The sequence below is a fragment of the Gymnoscopelus microlampas genome, assembly GCF_963454915.1.
Source record: "Gymnoscopelus microlampas genome assembly, chromosome: 15".
Classification (NCBI taxonomy): domain Eukaryota; kingdom Metazoa; phylum Chordata; class Actinopteri; order Myctophiformes; family Myctophidae; genus Gymnoscopelus; species Gymnoscopelus microlampas.
In genome coordinates, this window is record NC_139952.1 from 4,979,945 (window position 1) to 5,006,373 (window position 26,429).

A 26,429-nucleotide genomic window follows, 5' to 3' on the forward strand; every position below is an offset into this window, starting at 1 on the left:
GTACAATATTTTCCTCTGAGATGTAGAGGAGTAGAAGTAAATACTGGAAATTGGAAATACTCAAGTAAAGTAAAAAAAAAAAAAAAAAAGACCTCAAAAGTATACTCAAGTAGTACAGACGGTAAATGTACTCAGTTACTTTCCACCGTCCACTGTCTGGTTTAGAACTGAACTTGGAAAGTGTGAATATAGCTATACATCAGTGCTGCAATCTAGTGGCCACATATGGTATTACAAAGACACTTTGGAACTAACTAAATTAATGAATGCAATAGGTTCTATGCACAGCAGCCATATTATGAAGACATTCACAGGTGTTACCAATGATACTAATGGCTCTGTTCCATTCTGGTCAAACAGAGTCAGGGTGCTGATATTGTGCATGTTGGCTCACTGGAAACACTCTGTTACACCAGCGGGTCTACAGTTGGGGTCCAGGGACCCTCATGGGCTTTCAAATGGCCCCTTACAGGTGTGTAACTCTGAGAGTGTACAAATGGAACCAAATGGACCCGTAAGGGTCCATTTGGTTCCATTTGTACACTCTCAGAGTTATGGGGGTCGTGGAAACCACTGTGCTACACTAACTGGAACAGAGCCTTCATTGGTATCATTGGTAACACCTGTGAAGTGATAATATGGCATGCTGTGCATAGACCTATTCAGATCAGAAAGATGTTTAATGGAGGTCTTAATCTCATTCATTATATATTTCATTCTTATACATTCTCTCATTGGGTAAATCTACAAGCTCACTACGCATCTCGATGCGACGCGTTGTGAGCTTGTAGATCGGCTATTTTCAAATGGCCGTAGGTATAAAATAGGACTTAAGTGATTAATGCATGTTTTATAATGTAATCAATTACATCTCTATCATACAGATATCTATCATATATACATTGGCTATTTTAATATAGTAGATCTACAAGCTCACAATGCAACTCATTGTGAGCTTGTAGATAAGTCTATTTTCAAAGTTATGTTCAATAAAAAATTGCTTTCGATAGCTTTAAAAAAAGCAATCTTGAAAAATGTTTTTATATTTTTGAAACATTTTAACACCACAAATCATGTTTGGGGTCCCTGGCAAAAAAATATCTTTAGATGGAGATCCGTGGCCAAATCAATATTAATATAGGGGTCCTTGACAAGAAAATGTTTGAGAGACATTGTTATTAACAGAGTACATATAATATAAAACAATCAAGTGTTCATCTTTTGATCCCAGTTTGAACAAATCCAACATGTTGGAAATGAAAACACAGCAACACCAGGACCAGTCAGAACCGTTTACTTTTTTAATTTTTTTGTAAAGCAAACCCAGTGAATTATCAGTTTATAAAAAGAAAACATCAACCAATAAATAAACAAAATAAGCATGATAAATAAATCCATACTGTACACGTGAAATCAATAAATAGCAGTAGCTCAAAAAACACATTCACATACAAAACATGATTAATCATTATTGAATGCACTTCCTGTGGGAGTGAAATGTAACGCAAACAAGAAAGGCAGAGATTCTGACAGCCCATATCCTAAACTATCAGCCAAGACAAATAGGCTCTATTCGGTAACCGTCTTCCATGCCGACATCTCGCCACTCCGACTAGTGGCTTCCGCGTGCGGTTAGGGTTAGGGTGAGGGTTAGGTATAGGGTTCGTTAACGTCGGAAAGGCGACATGTCGGAAAGCCGCCATGTAACCCTCTATTCACAGCAGCCATATTATGAAGACATACACAGGTGTTACCAATGATACTAATGAAGGCTCTGTTCCATTCTGGTCAAACAGAGTCAGGGTGCTAATATTGTGCATGTTGGCCCACTGGAAACACCAGTGGGTCTACAGTTGGGGTCCAGGGACCCTCATGGGCTTCCAAATGGCCCCTTACAGGTACGGGTCCATTTGGTTCCATTTGTACACTCTCAGAGTTACACACCCACCATACGGGGCCATTTGGGAACCAAAATGGAGTGTTTCTAGTGAGCCAAAATGCACAATATCAGCACCCTGACCAGAATGGAACAGAGCCTTCATTAGTATCATTGGTAACACGGTCACCTGTGAAGGAAGTAAGAAGAGGCCCAATTTCTTTCCAATATGGCTGCTGTGCATAGAGCCAATCGTCACAAGCCACACAATTTCCACAACATTCTGACGCTAAAATGGCTTTTTTTCAGAGAGACAAATCAGGAGAAAATCTACTTTGTTATGGACCTTTCCTCTGTCCCAGCAACACATTCTCGAGATCTAGCCAACAACAAACACAGGACGTTCGCGAGATATGCCGCTAGACGGCACCCATTTAGGAGACCATTTTGTATGCAATTTGTGTACCATTTTGCCTCTAGTGGCTAAAATTGGGATGGCGGATCTTCCTAGATATCCACCACATTTGCTATGCCACTTCCTTACTTTATTCATAGGTCTATAGGCTCTATGCACAGCAGCCATATTATCACTTCCTTCACAGGTGTTACCAATGATACTAACGGAGGCTCTGTTCCATTTAGTGTAGCACAGTGGTTTCCACGACCCCCATAACTCTGAGAGTGTACAAATGGAACCAAATGGACCCTTACCATTTGGTTCCATTTGTACACTCTCAGAGTTACACACCCGTAAGGGGCCATTTGGACCCTGGACCCCAACTTTAGACCCACTGTAGCAGAGTGTTTCCAGTGAGCCAACATGCACACAATATCAGCACCCTGACTCTGTTTGACCACAGAGCCTTCATTAGTATCATTGGTAACACCTGTGAATGTCTTTATAATATGGCTGCTGTGAATAGAGCCTATCATACTAATTAACGCTCTGTTCCATTTAGTGTAGCACAGTGGTTCTCAAACTTTTAAAATTCAAGGACCCCCATAACTCTGAGAGTGCACAAATGGACCCGTCTATTTGTACACACTTGAGTTACACACCCGCAAGGGGCCATTTAGAACCCCTGGACCACACTACATTTCCATCAGTTTGTAGTTCTAACGACTGTTTAAAACTACATTTCCCTCAGTTGTAGTTCTAATGACTGTTTAAAACTACATTTCCCTCAGTTGTAGTTCTAATGACTGTTTAAAACTACAGTTCCCTCAGCTGTAGTTCTAATGACTGTTTAAAACTACAGTTCCCTCAGCTGTAGTTCTAATGACTGTTTAAAACTACATTTCCCTCAGTTGTAGTTCTAACGACTGTTTAAAACTACATTTCCCTCAGTTGTAGTTCTAATGACTGTTTAAAACTACAGTTCCCTCAGCTGTAGTTCTAATGACTGTTTAAAACTACATTTCCCTCAGTTGTAGTTCTAATGACTGTTTAAAACTACATTTCCCTCAGTTGTAGTTCTAACGACTGTTTAAAATTACATTTCCCTCAGATGTAGTTCTAATGACTGTACAACTGTAAATCTGTGATGTGACAATAAAGATTGTTCAGATTCTGATTGTAGTTGTAATGACTGTTTAAAACTACATTTCCCTAAGTTGTAGTTTCCAAAGACTGTTAAAAAACACATTTTCAGTCTTCATAGCAGGTTAAAAAGAACAATAAATAATAATTAAAATACAACAAAAAATAAATACATACAAAATTATAAAAAATGTAATAAAATAAACACTATGAGTGAGTGCACTATGAGGCCAATATCTTGCCCAGACCTGACTAGTAGAGGCTGATAATCAGATCAGAGTAGCAGATGATCAGACCAGACTAGTAGATGATCAGACCAGACTAGTAGATGATCAGACCAGACTAGTAGATGATCAGACCAGAGTAGTAGATGATCAGACCAGACTAGTAGATGATCAGACCAGACTAGTAGATGATCAGACCAGACTAGTAGATGATCAGACCAGAGTAGTAGATGATCAGACCAGACTAGTAGATGATCAGACCAGACTAGTAGATGATCAGACCAGACTAGTAGATGATCAGACCAGACTAGTAGATGATCAGACCAGAGTGGTAGATGATCAGACCAGACTAGTAGATGATCAGACCAGACTAGTAGATGATCAGACCAGACTAGCAGATCATCAGAGTTCTTTTCGGACTCCACTGACCGCCACCTTGTGAGCAGCTTCTCTCCTTATGAACTTCAGGAAATCCTTCAGCTCTCGAGCTCCCTGGAACACATATTATTATTATTACTGTTGTTACTATACTAGTACAAAATGTGAATGTGAGTGTGTGTGTGTGCGCGCATATTACCGTGTATTTTTTAGGTTCATCTTTCTTGTTCGCTGCAGCAAAGTAAATGGTTGGAAAACTGAAAGAGGACAAACAGGAAGTACTTTAATACAGACATATACTCACCTCTGTCTGTCTGTCTGTCTGTCTGTCTGTCTGTCTGTCTGTCTGTCTGTCTGTCTGTCTGTCTGTCTGTCTGTCTGTCTGTCTGTCTGTCTGTCTGTCTGTCTGTCTGTCTGTCTGTCTGTCTGTCTGTCTGTCTGTCTGTTCTCTCTCTCTCTCTCTCTCTCTCTCTCTCTCTCTCTCTCTCTCTCTCTCTCTCTCTCTCTCTCTCTCTCTCTCTCTCTCTCTCTCTCTCTCTCTCTCTCTCTCTCTCTCTCTCTCTCTCTCTCTCTCTCTCTCTCTCTCTCTCTCTCTCTCTCTCTCTCTCTCTCTCTCTCTCTCTCTCTCTCTCTCTCTCTCTCTCTCTCTCTGCTAACCACATATTGTATGTTCTATGCAACACTATTGTATTGCACTTTATTTAATCATTACGATTATTGTAAGGATTTTCAAACGTGTGCGCCTCACCTCCTGGACATCATAAAGCACCGGGACGTAGTTAGCAGGTTGTGTGTGTGTGTGTGTGTGTGTCAGGGCCGGATTACCCATAGGCCATTTTTTACCAGGTGCTCGAAGAGCCCTGGTCTACAAACCGTGTCAGTAGACTTTCGACACCTAAGCACTCAGGGGTCGACACCTAAGTCTCATTGGCTGTCCTGGCTGTCCATCACACTTCTCTCCCCTTTTAAGCCAATGGGGAGACGAACATGTAATGGACACGTTAGTCAACGAATTAGACGAGACGAAAATGTTAGGGCGGGACGAATGGAAAAGAGATCCAATCAGAATTACTCTTTTTGAGGGACTAGTTGGGAAGGGAACCAATCAGTTAGGTCTATCCACCCGGAAGCACACCATAGGGGCCAGCATGGACGAACATCACAACAAGGCAACGCACGGAGTTACACAACGCAGGAGGAGGGTTAGCCTAAATGCTAGCGTGCTTCATTAGACCTAGTTTGGCTATTAAGTTATTATTTGGTCATGTTCACAATGACTTCAATCTTAGCTATTGTTGGGAAGACCCGTGTGGTGTCACAAAATGTTGCCACCACTTATATAGAAAACATTACAGCCTTAATCTGCGACGCTAATGTTGCCAGGTTTGGCGAGAGAAACAATCAATCCAACAGACAAAAATAAATAAATAATTCGCGGTAAAATATTTGTTTTACCGCGAATATTTTACAAATCCATGGGACACGACCATTTCGCATGGCCACATCCTACTTCATCCTACTTTATAAACGATAAAATCCACGTAGAAATAGTCTTAGAAAGACGATACAAATGACAATAATGATCCATGGGAGCCGCCAGACCGAATTCTTTGGGTAACGACTTTGCGTGTAACACACACACACACACACACACACACACACACACACACACACACACACACACACACACACACACACACACACACACACACACACACACACACACACCGTCTGTTGCAGCAGCAGCAGCAGCACAGCCCCTCCCCTCCCCACTGTTACGCTACACAGAGAGAGAACGTGTTAAAACGACTTGGACAGACCACTGTCTGGAATAATAACTGATTATCCTACCTACAGGTCTACTAGCCTACTAACCTATGTTGCTATTGTCATCTTAAATTGACCAGCCAAAGTAAAATCGACGATTTTAGAGTGTTCTCCAAATTGCTTGTAGATCAGAGTGATGTGGTGGCTGCTTTTAACGCATGTTGCCAATCAGCTGTGTAACATTAGCAGGTTAACGATGGCTCGTTGAGCCTATGCATTTGACCCTGATTTGACCACAAAGGCAATCAAAAGCACTAATTAATGGCAGCTGTAAGTAACCGCTTGTCTATCGTCTGTGTCTTGTGTATGTTTAATAGCCAACTGAATGTTTTCTGTAGCCTAGAGATATATCAAGTAATTCCCTGAAGAGGGTAGACCCTCTCCCTCATGCTAAACTTAAAGTGACTTAAAAGGTTCCACTTCTCCTCAAAAAGACAACTTTATTTTCCTTTCTCAATGACAAGCTTAATATTATTATAGCATTTTGCCTATGTGCAACAACTGCAAGCCAATGTTCATAGGCATTGTCAGTATTTGTCTTCATTATTTCTTGAATTCCTATTTCTTTAGTTGCCAATATTTCCACTGTAAGCCAGTGTTTTCAGTCTTTTATTGCTACACAATAAATAGTACAAACACATTTTACATTCATAAATAATACACAATAAAATAATAATGATTAAAAAATGATTGAATGTATTCTATTGGTCAAAAAAACGTCCCGGGGGGCACTGAACCGGGTCCAAGCACTGGGCACCACGTAGGGTGTGAATTTGTGCCACTCATAAAATGTCCCTGGGACCCATCTAAAAGACCACCCTTGGGTCCCAGCGCCCATCACCTAGCAACATCACTGGGTGTCACAAAATGTTGCCACCACTTATATAAAAAACATTACAGCGTTAATCTGCGACGCTAAATGTTGCCAGGTTTGGCGAGAGAAACAAGCAATCCAAAAAACAAGTAATCATGTCTATGAACAGATTGGGCCCAAAAAAGCCTGCCACATGCGGCTTTATTATGACTTTGGTCATTCTTGTTATATTGCAGTATTGGTACTTTTACTTAAGTAGAGAATTTGAGTACTTTTTCCACCACTGCTTATTTGGGCTTGCTTTCAAGATTCTTTTTGAAAATAGCTGATGTAATTGGCCTCAAGTGGTCGCGTTGTGAGCTTGTAGATCTGCTATTTTCACAGATTTAGTACTTTTACTTTTGGTAGCCTACTTTCAGTACATTTTGATGCCAATACTTTTGTACTATTAAGTTATTATTTGGCCATGTTCACACTGACCTCAATCTTCGCCATTGTTGGGAAGACCCGTGTGGTGTCAAAAAATGTTGCCACCACTTACATAAAAAACATTCTAGCGTTTATTGTCGCAGATTCAATGTTGCCAGGTTTGGCGAGAGAAACAAGCAATCCCAAAAACAAGTAATCAGGTCTATGAAAACACACACACACACACACACACACACACACACACACACACACACACACACACACACACACACACACACACACACACACACACACACACACACACACACACACAGAGCACCTGGTAGGATATGACTTCAAGTCATTTCTTTCTTGTTTTTTTTTTTTTTAATAAGGTTTAAATAACATAGCCTTAACATAACCCTAACCCTAAAACCGAAATAAAGTAACCAAAAACCGAAAAGAAACTAACAAAATCCGCCAATTTTTCGCGCGAGTACACGATTTCGGCGCCGGCGCGCGGGGGCACTTCAATTTGAGGTCGCCCTGGGTCACCACATGGTGCTAATCCGGCCCTGGTGTGTGTGTGTGTGTGTGTGCGTCTCACCCCTGGACATCGTAAAGCACTGGCACATCGTTCGTAGTGGCGTCCATCTTAGCGATGACAATGTTGGGATCAGAAAGTAGCTGTGGACAGACAGACAGACAAGACAGATAGTGAGTGTGTGCGTGTGCGTGTGCGTGTGCGTGTGCGTGTGCGTGTGCGTGTGCGTGTGTGTGTGTGTGTGTGTGTGGTGGGGTGGGGGGGGGGGGGGGCAGCATGACAGACAGGTGTAAGTAGTTATAGTTTTCTTAGCAGTGATGGAAAAAGTACTCAAATGTTTTACTTGAAGAGGTGGTGCCATGGTTTTGCACTTTTTCTGTCTTTCATGTGTCTATGAGGTTGATAGAACTTCATTAAGCCCCCTGGTGGTGTTTTTATGGTGCTTTGTGTCTTCTCTGACTATTTTGAGTTTCTTCCTGGAGGCTGAAACCTTGAGGATCAAATGTGCCAATAGAAAAATAGGACTAAAGTAAAATCGTAAATCTACGTGAAATCAATCTTTTCGTTTTTTTAGTTTTTTTCCACAAAGAGGGGGGGGGGGGCGGGGGGCTAGCGCAGCTCTGGAATCACCCATGGTGACTCTGAGAAGGAAGGGACAGATGGATCACTGTGCCAAAAAAAATGGCTCCCGTCCGCTCCCATTCTATCTCCTTGCAAAAAAAAATCCATATTTCCTTAACTTTTTACAGTGGGGAAAACCACTCATTTTCAATCACTCCGCCATGGTGACTCGCGTAAGAGATGTTATTGTTCCAGGCGTTAGCCAGGACCATCCACCATCGTGCACGGATATATTGTTTACAATCGGGTGCTCGCCGTGGAGTCTGCAGCTGTAAACAGCATAGCGCTACAAACGGTGAGATCTCTGGCACTCAAGTGAATTAAGTGAATGTACTTAGTTACTTTCCACCACAGTTTTTAGTCTTGTGTTGCTAGGTGATCAGACCTCTCCAGTTATTCAAACCTTTTGTTTTCATCTCTGAATGGTTTCAACCCAGTTTCAGCCCCTACGCTGAAGGTAGATGTCAATGCAATGCAAGTAGGCAGAGATCTTTGATAGTTTCACTAACCTAAGCTTAAGCTTCAACTGTTTGTCACTGACTAATAAGTTGTGTAGCTGTGCGTGTGTGTGTGTGTGTGTGTGTGTGTGTGTGTGTGTGTGTGTGTGTGTGGGGGGGGGTACCGTCTCAGCCAGCTGCTCGTAGACAGGTTGCAGCCTCTTACAGTGTTGACAGTTAGGAGAGTAAAACTGGATCAAAACATCTTTTTCGGGAGAGTTGACGATGTCTTCAAACGACTCTGCTACCACCACCTGTGCGCACACGTACACGCGCACACACGCGCGCGCACACACACACACACACACACACACACACACACACACACACACACACAGTTTAATGAGAAATATTACGGAGTCATGTGATCAAACACATACACTATAAAGTATCTTAACGACTCTCAGCCTGACGTCTCCATTTTGGGGCGCGTCAAACATTTTCATCCATTTCCAGGAATTGCGAAAATAGCCGATATGCGACGTGTTGTGAGGCTTCTAGATTGCAGATTGTCATGCAACACGTGGTATGACAAAGTGTAAAATAGGGTTTAAGCGCTCAATTGATTTGTGCTAATCTCGAATGAACCTTTTGGTTTAGCAGGTGGTATCAAAAGCAGAAAAATAAATAAATAAACAACACACAATTAATTATATAGATCCGTTAGCAATATGGGATTTGGCCTTCTTATACTGAACAGTTAACATTGTATATTGGTCTATTAAAAAAAACTAGTAACAAGCAAACTATCATTTATCATAGACGTTTAGGCTATCTAGAAAAATATAAAGTTTTTTTTTTTTCTCATTACTAAGTTTGAAAATATTGGATCATTGAGATATATCAAGATGCATCAAGATCCGTAGAATCGTAAACTAATCTAACTATGAGGCCAATGAAGATGTCTCCCCCCCACACACACACACACAGTGTGTACCTTAACCGGTGTGTAGTTCTTCTCAGGGATGGGTTGAGATTTGATGTAACGCTTGAGTCGACCGGCAAAGTAATCCTCTAGAAACCTTTCTAGAGACACACCATCTCTACTGCAAACACAAACACATACACACACACACACACACACACACACACACACACACACACACACACACACACGCATCAATATCTCCATTTGTAACTCAGAGAATTACAAATGTGTGCACACCCTTACGGGTCCATTTGGTTAAATTTGTGTACAGACATATCAAAAAGACAGATACACGCACACGCACACGCGCACACAATACATGACAATAATAATAATGGTGATGAAAAAAATGCGCTCTTCAGAGCACATGCCTCCGTGAAGCTGGGTTGTCAACCGGGGATATCCTGGGGGAAAACAGTTTTTATTGTGAGACCCACGGTTCAAGAGTTATAGGCCAATTTGTTTTCATTTGGGGCAGACATTTTTCCTGGGCCTAGACACTTTGCAGGCGTAAAAAAGTGTAATAGGCTCTATGCACAGCAGCCATATTATCACTTCCTTCACAGGTGTTACCAATGATACTAATGACGGCTCTGTTCCATTTAGTGTAGCACAGTGGTTTCCACGACCCCCATAACTCTGAGAGTGTACAAATGGAACCAACGGGTCCATTTGGTTCCATTTGTACACTCTCAGAGTTACACACCTGTAAGGGGCCATTTGGAAACCCATGAGGGTCCCTGGACCCCAACTGTAGACCCACTGGTGTTGCAGAGTGTTTCCAGTGAGCCAACATGCACAACATCAGCACCCTGACTCTGTTTGACCAGAATGGAACAGAGCCTTCATTAGTATCATTGGTAACACCTTTGAATGTCTTCACAATATGGCTGCTGTGAATAGAGCCTATGCCGATCGGTCCAACGATGCTGGGGATTAGCTGTTCACAGACACACGCCCGGACGGGCGGACAGGAGCGAAAACATGCCGGCCTTTGACCTGGCAGAGACAATAACAATAATAACTAGAAAGTACTGTTCCTGAAGAAACAGTGTGGGATCGCTAAGAATGTTGCAGGTATTGAGTATTGATAGTGTTAGTAGTGTTATAGGTTTGAAAGGTTTGAAAGGTTTAAAGGGTTTGAAGGTTTTGAAAAGTTTGAAAGGTTTGAAAGGTTTGAAAGGTTCTAAAGGTTTGAAAGGTTCTAAAGGTTTGAATGGTTTGAAAGGTTCTAAATGTTCTAAAGGTTCTAAAGGTTCTAAAGGTTTGAAAGGTTCTAAAGGTTCTAAAGGTTTGAAAGGTTTGAAAGGTGTTAAAGTATTAGTGTTAAAAGTTTTTATAGTGTTGGCAGTGTTGAATAGTGTAAAATGTATTTTTTTTTGGGTAAAACAGTGATAGTTAAGTTCTAATAGGCGGTTGCTAGGGTCTAATAGGCGGTTGCTAGGGTCTAATAGGTGGTTGCTAGGGTAAAACAGGTGGTTGCTAAGGTAAAAAAGGTGGTTGCTAGGGCCTAATAAGCGGTTGCTAGGGTCTAATAGGTGGTTGCTAGGGTCTAATTGGTGGTTGCTAGGGTCTAATTGGTGGTTGCTGGGGTAAAACGGGTGGTTGCTAGGGTAAACAGGTGGTTGCTAGGGTGTAATACGTGGTTGCTAGGGTCTAATAGGGGGTTGCTAAGGTTTAATATGCAGTTTATATGGTCTAATATACGGTTGCTAGGGTACAAAAGGTGGTTGCTAGGGTAAAACGGTGGTTGCTAGGGTGTAATAGGTGGTTGCTAGGGTATAATAGGTGGTTGCTAGGCTCTAATATGGTGTTGTTAGGGTATAATAAGCAGTTGCTAGGCTCCACTGTGGCTAAATAGCATTTCTCCATTGAAATGAATGGGATTGTTTTAGCAGTAAAAAGTGAAATATCTCTAAAAGTACAAATTATTTCAAAAATTCAAATGGTAGCCAATATGTCCTAAGTAGGCTGAACGTTATAGAGTTGGAACGGAGTTTCTAGCTAAAAGTATGAATTTCCCCATTGAAATGAATGGGCTTTTTTTAGAAGTAAAAAGTGCAATATCTCTAAAAGTACAAATTATTTCAAAAATTTGAATGTAAGCCGACATGTCCTGAGTAGGCCGAACGTTGAAGAGTTGGAACGGAGTTTGTAGCTAAAAGTATGAAGGACTAGTTAGGTGCCAAAAAACGGGCGGAATAAATATATAATAATAACTAGAAAGTACTGTTCCTGAAGAAACAGTGTGGGATCGCTAAGAATGTTGCAGGTATTGAGTATTGATAGTGTTAGTAGTGTTATAGGTTTGAAAAGTTTGAAAGGTTTGAAGGGTTTGAAGGGTTTGAAGGGTTTGAAAAGTTTGAAAGGTTTGAAAGGTTTGAAAGGTTCTAAAGGTTTGAAAGGTTCTAAAGGTTTGAAAGGTTTGAAAGGTTCTAAAGGTTCTATAGGTTCTAAAGGTTTGAAAGGTTTGAAAGGTTTGAAAGGTTCTAAAGGTTCTAAAGGTTTGAAAGGTTCTAAAGGTTCTAAAGGTTCTAAAAGTTCTAAAGGTTTGAAAGGTTTGAAAGGTTCTAAAGGTTTGAAAAGTTCTAAAGGTTTGAAAGGTTTGAAAGGTTTGAAAGGTTTGAAAGGTTTGAAAGGTTCTAAAGGTTCTAAAAGTTCTAAAGGTTTGAAAGGTTTGAATTTGGAAAAAAAAAAAATTGGAAAAAAAAAAAATTGGAAAAAAAAAAAAATTGGAAAAAAAAAAATGGAAAAAAAAAATGTGGAAAAAAAAACATTGACAAAAAAAATTTGGGGAAAAAAAATTTTGGGAAAAAAAAAATTTGGAAAAAAAAAAATTGGAAAAAAAAAATTTTGGAAAAAAAAAATCTGTAAAAAAAAAAAAATATTTCAAAAATCCAAATGGTAGCCAATATGTCCTAAGTAGGCTGAACGTTATAGAGTTGGAACGGAGTTTCTAGCTAAAAGTATGAATTTCCCCATTGAAATGAATGGGCTTTTTTTAGAAGTAAAAAGTGCAATATCTCTAAAAGTACAAATTATTTCAAAAATTTGAATGTAAACCGACATGTCCTGAGTAGGCCGAACGTTGAAGAGTTGGAACGGAGTTTGTAGCTAAAAGTATGAAGGACTAGTTAGGTGCCAAAAAAACACCGTCCACAATAACAGTAGTGTGATCGCTTTAGCGATCCCACAATAAATATGCACAATAACATTAGTGTGATCGCTTTAGCGATCCCACAATAATAACAATAATAATAATAGTGCTACTAACGTGAATTCTTCTCTCATGGTGTATTTGTGTCCCAGTCGTGTTTTAATCGTAACAAACGGAGTGTCCCCATCCGTCAATCCAAAACCAAACTCCTCCTCCAGGTCTGACAGGAAGTCCTTCTTATTGGCTACCGCACAACTCAGGCCCCGGCCGGAATATTTCGACATAACCTTCATCACCCTGGAAACCAAAGATACAAAGCGGGTTGTTATCGCTTTATTGTGTGTGTGTGTGTGTGTGTGTGTGTGTGTGTGTGTGTGTGTGTGTGTGTGTGTGTGTGTGTGTGTGTGTGTGTGTGTGTGTGTGTGTGTGTGTGTGTCGGTGTGTGTGTGTGTGTGTGTGTGTGTGTGTGTGTGTGTGTGTGTGTGTGTGTGTGTGTGTGTGTGTGTGTGTGTGTGTGTGTGTGTCGGTGTGTGTGTGTGTGTGTGTGTGTGTGAGTGTGAGTGTGAGTGTGAGTGTGTGTGTGTGTGTGTGTGTACCTGTTCCTCCAGTAGTTCGAGCCTTTAGGGTTACGATGGTAGTCGAGGTCGTAGTAGGCGATCAAAAGGTCATGACCTCTCAGCTTGTCCTTATTATCCAAGGTCATATGAGGACACAAACCATGACTAGAGAGAGAGAGAGCGAGAGAGAGAGAGAGAGAGAGCGAGAGAGCGAGAGAGCGAGAGCGAGAGAGAGAGAGACAGAGAGCGAAAGAGAGAGAGAGAGAGAGAGAGAGAGAGAGAGAGAGAGAGAGAGAGAGAGAGAGAGAGAGAGAGAGAGAGAGAGAGAGAGAGACAGACACTAGAGCTTTAATCAGGTCTCTTAAGTCCAGGTGAATTCGGTCAAAACTGGACCCCAAGACCAACCAAGACCAAGGTATCTCTCTCGCACACACACACACACACACACACACACACACACACACACACACACACACACACACACACACAGTACTTACATGTGGTCTCTGATGAAGCGTCGTATCCCGGAGACGCTCACAGTAGACGGTGAATGGACCTCACTGTCCTCAAACTTGCTGGACAACCTGGGTGGTCTGAACACCACCACACGCCTACACACACACACACACACACACACACACACACACACACACACACACACTTTAGGGTTTAGATTTCATGCAGGCCTTGAGGGAGTTCCAGGGGGTCCCAAGCTAAATGTTACATAGTTAGGAACCAAATTGACCCTTATGGGTCTGTAACTCTGAGTGTCCAAATGGAACCAAATGGACCCTAACGGGTCCATTTGGTTCCATTTGTACACTCTCAGAGTTAAATTGACATTGATTTTACAATATAAATTGGGGTCCCAGAGATAGGAATGCCATGGGGGTCCGTAGCCTATATGCATGTACATTTCTTCTCTTATGGGGGTCCCTGGCATATATCTTTTCAAGTGGGGGCTAATTAGTGTCAATGTGGGGGTCCTTGACATGAAAAGGTTTGAGAACCACTGCTCTAAATTACTCATTTTAACCCTAAACCCAAGCTGAACCTTTTCCTAATAGGCTCTATGCACAGCAGCCATATTGGAAAGAAATTGGGCCTCTTCCTTACTTCCTTCACAGGTGTTACCAATGATACTAATGAAGGCTCTGTTCCATTTAGTGTAGCACAGTGGTTCTAAAACCTTTTAATTTCAAGGACCACCATAACTCTGAGAGTGTACACATGGAACCAAATGGACCCTTACGGGTCCATTTGGTTCCATTTGAACACTCTCAGAGTTATACACCCGTAAGGGGCCATTTAGAACCCCCTCAAGGAACCACGAGGGTCCCCTGGACCACACTTTGAGACCCACTGGTGTAACAGAGTGTTTCCAGTGAGCCAACATGCACGATAATCAGCACCCTGACTCTGTTTGACCAGAATGGAACAGAGCCTTCATTAGTATCATTGGTAACACCTGTGAAGGAAGTAAGAAGAGGCCCAATTTCTTTCCAATATGGCTGCTGTGCATAGAGCCTATAGTTAAGCCTAACTTTAAACCATAAAAGAACCATTTGTTGAGGACCAGGAAATGGTCCTCTCAATGGTCTAGCTCCATTATATCTATTATATTAGAGCCAGGCAGATATACCCATTTGGCCATTATATTGCTGCTGTCGGGGGGAAGGAAACCTTGGTACTGCATGTCCAAAACCATGCCCTTTTTATTATCATTTTAACCCATTAAGACCTGGAACTGTGCCATTTTTAGATTTGAGCTAAAAAGCATTATTTTACACTTTGGGCTATTCAAAAATAGCAGATATACAAACTCATAGCGCGCTACGAGCTTGTAGATCTGCTATTTTTTTTAAATCGTGAAAATGTGTGCAAATCTTTGAATATATATATATTTTTAAAGTGAACATTTTTAACTCAAATCTCTGCTTCTGGGGGTCCCTGAAACAAGATATTTTGATGGGGGTCTGCGGCCAAATACATATCATTTTGGGGGTCCTTGACATGAAAAAGATTGAGCACCACTGATATAGAAACATAGGTTTTTCAGAAAACTGTTGGGATTTAGGAGACATGTAGAATCGGCTTCAGGTCTCAATGGGTTAAAATAGTGACAATAGATGATTGCCTATTGGCAATTTTTGTGGCATTCATTTGAAATATGGAGATTACAAGGTTTCTGCCCGACGGCAACGATATTCAGCAATTTTTTTAATGTATTGACAACATCGCTATTGGGAACTTTACATCCGGTGTGTGCCATTTTCTAACCCATTTCAACCTGGCGTGCTTATGTCGAAAAGTCTATAATATTATCAAAATAGCAGCTTTATAAAGCTCATAATATGTTGCATCATGGACTTGTAGATCTACTATTCTTCTTTTTATTTTTTTACCCCCCCCCCTCCCACCAGGTGGTCCTGAGTGAGACAGGAAGACCATATAAGGTCACAGTACAGCAGATGGGGGCCAGGGGCTACTGTATCAGTGACAGCTGTGACTGTGTGGACCAACAATTCACAAATTAACAATACAATACAATACAATACAATACAATACAATACAATACAATACAATACAATACAATACAATACAATACAATACAATACAATACAATACAATTACAATGCAATACAATACAATAGTGGACAATAAGCAAGTACATTTACTTGAGAACTGTGCTTAGCCTGTACTGTAACTGTGCTTTTGGGCGGGAACCACTATTTGTAACTATACCTTTCAAGATGGGAACCGCTTTTGGGGTTCTTGTTGCTATGTACAGTACTGTATAGCAACATACATTTTTTTGTAATTTTTGAATACATATTTGAAGTTTTTCAGAAAACTTAGGTCAGGATTTGGAAGGCGTTTTTAGAATCGGCCTCAGGTCTAAATGGGTCCAAAAAAAAAGTCATACGTATCCCAGAATATATAATACTCAAGTAAACTTGAGTATTTGTATGTTGGGATACGTATGACTTTCACTCCAATCCATTTCAAAGACAAGTATTGTACTTTTGACTCCCGTAAATTTGTAGTTAGGGAAAAAGTGCATCATGTGCAAAGTAATGTGACCTACTAGATGTTCTATTTTCACTATTATTGATATTATTTGAAAAGTTCTGGAAAATCTTAGGCTGTGGGTGGAATGAGGAGAACATTTCTATTGTTTAATGGCATGCATTCTAATACAGAAAAATGACACTGAATTAATAATTACACATATGGTCATGTTTATATTTCCCTCACGCTGTAAGGCCAGACCTCACCAGGAAAAAGTTTGACAATATGTGACATGTGGTCATGGCTTTTCATTAGGAAAAACACTAGAAAAGGCTGAGACTATGCTCAATATAATATTCAAATAAACACATCTTATTTTAAATGCTGCTCCTACAAAAGAAATGCAGCCAAACACATCTGTTGTCGATTCGGCTGAATGTTTAAAGCTGGAATCCATTACTTGTGTTGTGAACAAAACGTTACTTTAACTTTTAACCAATCTGCATGGTAGAGTGTGTTAATACAACTAATGCAACTTGTGGTTGGTCCACATGCTCTTTAACTTTTAACCAATCTGCATGGTAGAGTGTGTTAATACAACTAATGCAACTTGTGGTTGGTCCACATGCTCTTTAACTTTTAACCAATCTGCATGGTAGAGTGTGTTAATACAACTAATGCAACTTGTGGTTGGTCCACATGCTCTTTAACTTTTAACCAATCTGCATGGTAGAGTGTGTTAATACAACTAATGCAACTTGTGGTTGGTCCACATGCTCTTGCTCCTGTGGTCTGGTGGGACACCTACTGGTTGACAAGAAGTATTGCATCAAAGTCAAAACCCATTTTAGCCAATGCTCTAAACCAACTTTGATGATGGAGAGGGCCAGTACATTTCCACACTCACTCCACAGGGCCACATCGTACATACTATCAGACACCTCTTATCTCTGTATTGTAACTTTTTTCGTAAATTAATGCCGTACTTCGCCATTCTATGTCACACAAAAGTAGCAAAAATAGCCAATCTACAAGCTCAAAACGTGTCGCACTGCAACGCGTTTTGAGCTTGTAGATCTGCTGTTTTTGAATTGGAATCCTGATATATATTTTTTGCTATCTTTTTATTGGAATCCTGAAAAGTAATTTCAAATGCATTTAGTTACACTTATGTCAACTTTATGAACTTAAATACAAATACATTGGACATAAAAAAGACAATAGAATTGTAATACTAGTCATTAGCTGCTATTATAGACTGAAGTAATTAAAGCGGGTCATGTTTGGAATTGTAACAGCTGAAATCAATAATATATCAGTATTCCGATATTAACCTGTTCTTCCTTCTGCTGTATGTGTCCCTGGTTTGTTGTTATGCGCCTGTTCGCTCCCACCTCCAACCCCAGCACCACCAGTGGTGCTATTAGTATATCGTATATCTATCTCCCTGTTCTTAATGGTAAATGATGGTTGTCTTATTGTGCTGAGCAGGGAGGAAAATGTAGCAGCGCCTGAATGCTAAGATAACAATATTATATTGTCACCAGTGTTGATTTTTTTTAGTTTAGAGTTTTAGTCATAGTCTTTTGAAGAAAATTATTTTTTTTTGTCATATTTTAGTCACCTGAAATGTTTTACTTTTAGTCTAGTTTTAGTCGACTAAATATCATAATGGCTGATTTTACACATGGTTGCATGCTGAAAATAGCCGATCTACAAGCTCTGAAAATAGCGATCTACAATCTCACAACGCGTCGCGCTGTGAGCTTGTAGATCTGCTATTTTCAGAGCGCAAAACCTGATCGCAAGCAAACATAAAATTACTTGTCTTTTTAGTTCTACCGGATCTCTTCTCCACTCGTCCCTCACTAACATGTTTAGTTTTTATTTGTTGACAAAATTGTCAATGTATTTCGTCTTAGTTTTAGTCATCATGGCTTTGTTTTTATTTTGTTTTCGTCAGTGAAAAAGGGTAGTCGACGAACATTTTTCGTCATAGTTTTAGTCGACGAAATCAACAGTGATTGTCAGTGTCACTTGTATTCACATTCTATAATACGATATCGGTTCGATCTATTCGTGAGTTATCTGACTGAATAGGCTCTATGCACAGCAGCCATATTGGACAGAAATTGGGCCCCTTCCTTGCTTCCTTCACAGGTGTTACCAATGATACTAATGAAGGCTCTGTTCCATTCTGGTCAGGGTGCTGATATCGTGCATGTTGGCTCACTAGAAACACTCCATTTTGGTTCCCAAATGGCCCCTTATGGTGGGTGTGTAACTCTGAGAGTGTACAAATGGAACCAAATGGACCCGTAAGGGTCCATTTGGTTCCACACTCTCAGAGTTATGGGGGTCCTTGAAAATAAGACAACCACTATGCCACACTAAATGGAACAGAGCCTTAATTAGTATTATTGGTAACACCTGTGAAGGAACTAAGGAAGGGGCCCAATTCATTCCCAATATGGCTGCTGTGCATAGAGCAGGGTTCCCCAATTACTTTTCCCCAAGGGCCAAATTATGTCTCCGGTACAAAGCCGAGGGCCAGGGACATTTTTTTTTTTTTTTTTTTTTTTACAGGAGTCGTTGCTGGCCGCACAGTTGCCTCTCGCGGGCCGCAAATGGCCCGCGGGCCGCCTATTGGGGAACCCTGGCATAGAGCCTATTACTAGTAGAAGTAATAATACTGCCGGCAGTCGTACTATTAGTGTCAGTGGTGTGTAAAGTATGATTTGTACAGTACGTACTCAGTATTGACTCCATAGCGTTGTCCCACACTGTAGTCCAGGGTGTGGGCGAATCGGAATTGTTCTCTCATGATTCCGGCCGCTTTTAAAAAGTCCGTCGCCTGCACACTGTCCGGAGCCGAGAGGAAGCCTTAAAATATGCATGCATACACACACGTTACTGATGATATAGTGCCATATAGTACTACTTACCGACTTACAATCGGTGGTGGAAAAAGTACTCAAATGTTTCACTTAAGTAAAAGTATCAATACTGCAGTAGTAGTAGAAGTAGTAGTAGTAGAAGTAAAAGTCCAGAATTAGAAAATGTACTTGAGTAAAAGTACAAAAGTATTGGTATCAAAATGTACTTAAAAGTACAGAAAGTAAAAGTACTACAATGTTTGAAAATAGCCGATCTACAAGCTCACAACGCGTCGCAACGCGTTGTGAGCTTGTAGATCGGCTATTTTCAAATAGCCTAGATAGGGCCTAAGTGGTTAATGTATGTTTTATAATGTAATCATTTATATCTGCAAAGTAACTAGTAACTAAAGTTTTCAAATAATTATAGTGGAGTAAAAGTATAATATTTATCTCTGAGATGTAGTGGAGTAGAAGTAAAAGTATAGACAACTGGAAATACTCCAGTAAGGTAAAAGTACCTCAAAATTGTACTTAAGTACAGCACTTGAGTAAATGTACTTAGTTATTTTACCCCACTGCTTACGTGTGTGCTGTACTGCAGAGTACTGCTGTGCTGTACTGCAGATTCTTACCTACTATACTCGCTTCAAAGTTGTTGATGAAGTTTTGCAGATCTGCCTCCGTGGTCAGATACACCGAGTTAGGACCCGCCTGCTTCTTCATGTACTGTACAATACCGTCTACACGCACACGCACACGCACACGCACACGCACACACACACACACACACACACACGTTAAAAAAATGACAGGTGTTTTATCACAAACCCAGCCCTACCAGTATATCCCCTGGATGAAGGAAGTGATAAAGAGCACAGTATCAGCATCATTTTTTTTGCTGAGTGCGGCCTATTGTTTACAATGGGAGCGCCACATTGTTGGGAAAACCCCAGCAGCATGACGAGGCGCTGAGCATCTATTTTGCACTCGCACGTTCGCGTGTAGAGTTTTTTATCTGCATAATTATTATATATCGACTTGGGCGTTTGGAAGCGATTTTAACCCATTAAGACCTGGAACTGTGTCATTTTTAGATTTGAGCTAAAAAGCATTATTTTACACTTTGGGCTATTCAAAAATAGCAGATCTACAAGCTCATAGCGCGGCACCGAGTGCCGCGCTACAACCTTGTAGATCTGCTATTTTTGAAAAATCGTGAAAATGTGTGCAAATCTTTGAATATATATATTTTTAAAGCACACATTTTAACTCAAATCTTTGCTTCTGGGGGTCCCTGGAACAACATATTTTGAGACGGGGGTCCACGGCCAAATAAATATAATTTTGGGGGTCCTTGACATGAAAAAGATTGAGCACCACTGATATAGAAACATACGTTTTTCAGAAAACTGTTGAGATTTAGGAGACATCGGCTAGAATCGGCTTCAGGTCTCAAGGGGTTAAGCGAGCGCCTTGGCGAAAACAAAACACAAAAAAACCTGTCTTGTTGGACACTCAAGCTTCCAACTTGGGCGTTTGAAAGCGTTTTTAAGCCAGCGCCTTGGTGGGAAAAAAAACTAAAAAAACTAAACGTCTTGTGGTTCTCAACTTGTGGGCGGGGGTCCCTAGATGACAGTGAAGTGATAATGTAGTGATTAAAGACCTTTTTAATACCTAAAAAAAGAAAAAAGAAAGAGCATTACTGCGTCAAAAGTATTCAACAAACTACAGTACACTATAAAAACGGGTCAAACATTGGCCAAATTGTCAAATAATATAAGAAAGGGGCAAACATTTTGGAAATAGCTGATCTACAAGCTCACAACGCCTCGCAACGCAAGGCGTTGTGAGCTTGTAGGTTGGATTGACAAAGAATAAAGCTACTTATTTCACAATAAAGCTCAGTTGATATTTCTTAGAAGAAAAGGGTCTAAAGTTCAAGTAAAATGTAAATGAAAAAGATATATAAATGTAGGAAAAAACCTTTCTGTAACTGAGTAAAACAAAAAAAAACAATCAAAAAGACAGATACACGCATGCACGTACAGTACACACACGCGCGCGCGGACACACCATAGACCAGGGGTAGGCAATTGAGATAAGCCTAGGGCCAATATCACTCCCAGACATTCCATCGCGGGCCGGGCCTCCCCGCGAACATGCACGCGCGCTGCGCGCGTGCATGTGCGTGCACAACACGCGAATTTTTTTTCGGGTCTAATTCGGGTCTAACTCGGTCTAATTCGGGTCTAATTTGGGTCTAATTCGGTTCTGTTTGACCAATATAAATCAACATTTTTTCCGGTTTAAATATCAGCACAGGCGATTTTTCTGGTGATTTTTTTTTTCTTCTCCATTTTCCTCTAATCTAGCTATAAAATGTTATAAATCCTTTAAAATGCATCGTGTTTATGAGTGCATGATTTCAAAAGTGGGTTCAGGTTCTATGAAATAAGTATTTATAATTATTTTAACATTAATTTTTAATACTTTTTTTTATAACACTTTTCAGTAAATCATTCATACTGTATCTTTACTAATATGTGACTGATGGCACCAACAATGTGAACATTAACATAATTAAACCGAATTAAAATCAGACCAAGATAAAAGATGAATCCATTTGATCATGGAGTGCTTGATTTCAGAGTCTCTTGAAACGAGCGCTACATTAGTTATAATTACAATGCGCCATTTACTAACTAAATAAAAAATACATAGGGGGGCGCTCGCTGTTATTTGTTCAGTCTGTCGCTTGATTGCAGAAAACATTTCAGCTGCTGCTAGTGAGCGAGATACAAACAACAACAATGGCGCTATCGAAAAGTTTGAAGAGGAAAGTTGACAGTGAAAACAGAGTGTTTAGAGAGGAGTGGACAGATCGGTATGTGTTCATCTTACCTGGTCGCCGTCACATTGCTGTTCTGTCACATTTATGTTTCTATTAGTAAAGATACAGTTTGAATGATTTACTGAACTGTGTTTTTATTTCATACCATACTACTGCTTGTTTGCTATTTCAGCACCAAGTGCTGTCCAGTGTCCACTGACTTTTTTTCATGTCATTGAGCGAGCGCCGCCCACGTTATACCCCGCTGTCATTCTCTGGGTGCATCCACATATATCCGTCAAGTTACCGTACGGACGCCGGAAGTCCCATCCACTCCCATGTTAAGTTTAAAACCGGAAGTACCGTTCCGGTTTTTTTTTAACATGGGAGTGGACGGGGCTACCGTCGCGTAGCCAGCGTACCGTTGCACGCTAGCTTACGGACATGTGTGGATGTACCCACTCTCAACATGGAGTAATAGTCATTATTTAGGTGGGGATAGTTTCTGTATTTGGATATAATAGATATAATAGCGGCCTATATGTGAGACTATCGGTCTGATACTGTATAAAAATAAAATCCCTCCCCCCCAAAAAAATCAAACATTTTTTCTAAAAAAATATATATATATTTTTTCAAAAAAATTAAATTCTCAAAATTATCTCACGGGCCAGATATTATTTCTGGGGGGCCAATTTCGGCCCGCGGGCCGCCTATTGCCGACCCCTGCCATAGACTGTAAAAAATGAATGGACAAAGCCACTCCCCTGCTTTCTACAGACCGAAAATGAAGCCGATTGTTCCAAGGCTGTAGGTCCGCCATCTTTCAATATAACGTCATATCCTGCAGAATGCGACCAGACCATTATTGGTTGGGTAGCTTGTCAATCAAGAGCGGGGGCAGGGAATTAATGCTATTGGTTGTGTAGCTTCTCAATCAAATCATCCCGCCCCTCCTAGAGAATAGCCTACTTTATCGTCAATTTTAAAATAAATGGGACCATAATTTAGCAAAACGCACATCCTGATGATTGAAAGGAGACTTTAAACTAGCGACTGGAAGCATATAGAATTTATGACAATTTTTATTACGGTAAGAAAATCTAGTCTAAAGTTTGTCAAAAAATTCATTCACTTGCGTTAAAATAAATTCTTTCTGACACCGCAGGTCGGCGCAGAGTAAAACAGTGCCACACTCTGGCCATTCATAAGCTTCCGTGTTGGCCTCATCGTAAATATCCAAGCCTTGCCCCTTGGCACACACACACACACACACACACACGCACGCACCAGCAGTTCTTGGTCCGTCATACGATCCAGAGTCTTCTCCGTTCCTGAAGATTTTCAGCGTGGGGTAAACTGTCGCACCGAAACGTGCGCACGTCTCCGTGTTGGTTGTACAGTCCACCTGGTGTGTGTGTGTGTGTGTGTGTGTGTGTGTGTGTGTGTGTGTGTGTGTGTGTGTGTGTGTGTGTGTGTGTGTGTGTGTGTGTGTGTGTGTGTGTACAGAGGGAGAGAGAATAAACAGAAAGGAGAAAATCGTGTGAGTCAAAGATCCTTAAAGATTGATCTCTGTTGGGGTTTTGGGTGAATGAAAATCAGGGTAACTTCTCTGTCAGGTACAAAAGGACAAATATATTTATTCAATCATAAAAATGTAACAATAATAATTGTTATAATTATAATAAATACATACACACACACAGAGTTCAGTCCTTTGTGTGAGGAGACAGTGGAGTTTATTGGGGTGCAAAGTGGTTCACACAATGACTCACACTCACCCTAGTGTTTTCATTCATGTATTCAATTCAAGCTGAATGCTGTTCTCTTGTTGTCTTTGTGAATGAGAAAGGAAAGGCTTGTTGTAATAGAGGGTGATATAGATATAGACATAAAACACAGACCCCCCCACTCCTACCCCCATGCCTAATTTATCCCCCCCCCCCCCCCCCCCCCAAAGCCTCTGGGGAAGAAGACAGAATGAACAGGAGGCCAGCTGTGATAGACAGATGTTTAGACAGACAGACAACAGTGGTGGAAAGTAACATATTGTACATTTGCTTGTTAAGTACTGTACTTAAGTAAAATTGTGAGGTATTTGTACTTTACATCTCAGAAGCAAATATTGTACTTTTTACTCAAGATTTTATTAATATTATTACAAAACATACATTACCCACTTCAGCCCCAATATACATTTCGGCCATGCGTCGCCATGCGACGCATTGAGAGCTTGTAGATCTGCTATTTTCAAAAGATTTGTAAACATTTGAAAATGAGACATTCTGCGTAACGAGTACTTCTACTTTGGGTAATTCAAGTACATTTTGATTCCAATACTTGTGTACTGTTACTCAAGTATATTTTGAATTCCGGACTCTTACTTGGAACTGAGTATTTCTATATTGCAGTATTGATACTTTTACTCCCACCACTGACAGGCAGACAGACAGACAGACAGACAGACAGACAGACAGAGATACAGACAGACAGACAGACAGACAGACAGACAGACAGACAGACAGACAGACAGCTAGCTTACCTTTGCCAGCTGAACGGTTCCCTTCAGCTTGGTCGCCGCCTTTTCAAAGTCCGGAGTCAGCTTCTTACAGTGGCCGCACCTAGAATGTAATATCAAATACATATAAATGCTTGGGCATATTTTGTGCCAGGGACCACCATACAGGATTTGTGTTGATCGGCAAATCATTAAAAACAAATAATGTCAAGATTATTTAGAGAATAGCCCGATCTACAAGCTCACAAAGGGGTTAAATAGATTTTTTTATGCTATATATTAACTAATTTTGCTAAGGACCCCGTGGTGGGCCACAGAACCCACTTTAAGAACCACTGATAAAAAACAGCTACACAATAAACCATAAAACATTATAATCAGTATTCAGTAACACAATGACCACACTATAATAACCATATAATACTATGTATTTACAGTGTAGTTACAATAATAAGAGCTGATCCTAGATCCATAACAATCTATCACACTACAATACAGTCAGCCAGTGAATGCACACACACACACACACACACACACACACACACACACACACACACACACACACACACAGTACTGTAATAACACACACACACACACACACACACACACACACACACACACACACACACACACACACACACACACACACACACACACACACAGTACTGTAATAACACACACACACACACACACACACACACACACACACACACGCACGCACGCACGCACGCACGCACGCACCACGGGGCATAGAACATGATCAGCATGGTCTCATGCTCTGAGGACAGGTAGTCATAATCCGCGTCCACGAGCTCGAGCACGTCTCCTCCTCCTCCTCCTCTGCCCCCTCTGCCGTGCGCGGCCGTGCGCGTGAGCGACGCCAGCAACAAGAGAGCCGTTAGAACGTCAAAGACGTTATAACGCTTTGAAGAGGCTCCATTCGCGTCCATGTTTAGAAGCGTTGTGATTGTGTTTCATTCATAGAAAAGACGTGTGAGTGTGTGTGTGTATCCATGGAGAATCTCAGGGTTGCCATGCTCTGTGAGAGAAATAAGCAACCAGGGTCTAGGTTAGCTGTAGAATACAACCCTCGTAGACGTATGTATGATTCTGACGTTTTCAATCTACGAGAGTTGTAGGGTTCACCCCCCCATGGAGACAGGGACTTTCTGCACTATGCCCCTCAGACACTCCAAACGTGTACAAATTGAAAATAAAGGTGCTTACCCCGAAGCTTCAAATGTTAACTCTCTCTACGCGGTAGTAGTTTAATGTAATAATCCATATCTTTCAATAAGGAAGTGTTTTAATGCCGTCTGTGGCCGATTCTGTCGGAAGTTCCCAATGGGCGGTAGTGACGGGTAGTGACGGGGCGCATCCGGTGAAACCCGGAATTACACTAAATGTAAATAGGAAGTAAATGAGGGTGAAAAAATGGCGTTCGGCCACTGACGGCATTAAAACACTTCTTAATTGAAATATATGAATTATTACATTAAACTACTACCACGTAGAGACAGTTAACATTTGGAGATTGGGGGTAAGCACCTTTATTTTCAATGTGTACACGTTTGGAGTACCTGCGGGGCATAGTGCAGAAAGTCCATGTCTCCATGGGGCGTGAACCCTACAACTCTCGTAGATTGAAAACGTCAGAATCATAAATACGTCTACGAGGGTTATAATACTACAGCTAGGTTTAGGTGTAGGAAAACAAGCCTAAAAGATAAGTGACATTCCACATGAGCACTTTAGTGGTGGGACTGGGAAAAGTACTTTAAAAAAAAAAAAAAAAAAAGAGTAAAAGTATCAATACTGC

General features: G+C 40.8%; 1 protein-coding gene across 1 annotated transcript; it reads right to left on the bottom strand.

Annotated features, from left to right (window-relative positions):
- Positions 1-4,000: 4,000 nt before the first annotated feature.
- pdia8 (protein disulfide isomerase family A, member 8) lies at positions 4,001-25,570 on the bottom strand. Its single transcript, XM_084081205.1, has 13 exons — positions 25,352-25,570; positions 24,635-24,713; positions 23,383-23,500; positions 19,895-20,002; positions 19,137-19,266; positions 13,869-13,982; positions 13,411-13,536; positions 12,932-13,111; positions 9,667-9,775; positions 8,855-8,983; positions 7,675-7,754; positions 4,218-4,275; positions 4,001-4,132 (listed from the first exon to the last, which is right to left on the bottom strand). Exons 1-13 carry the CDS (start codon positions 25,558-25,560, stop codon positions 4,043-4,045), a joined length of 1,530 nt encoding a protein of 509 aa, XP_083937331.1. The 5' UTR covers positions 25,561-25,570; the 3' UTR covers positions 4,001-4,042.
- Positions 25,571-26,429: the final 859 nt, after the last annotated feature.

Coding starts and splice junctions, on each gene's coding strand:
- pdia8 (XM_084081205.1), bottom strand. CDS start 25,560: ATGGACGCGAATGGAGCCTCTTCAAAGCGTTATAACGTCTTTGACGTT. Junction 13,537..13,868: donor CGCTTCATCAGAGACCACAT/GTAAGTACTGTG, acceptor CTCTCTCTCTAG/TCATGGTTTGTGTCCTCATA. Junction 9,776..12,931: donor ACCATGAGAGAAGAATTCAC/GTTAGTAGCACT, acceptor TTGTGTTTGCAG/TAGAGATGGTGTGTCTCTAG.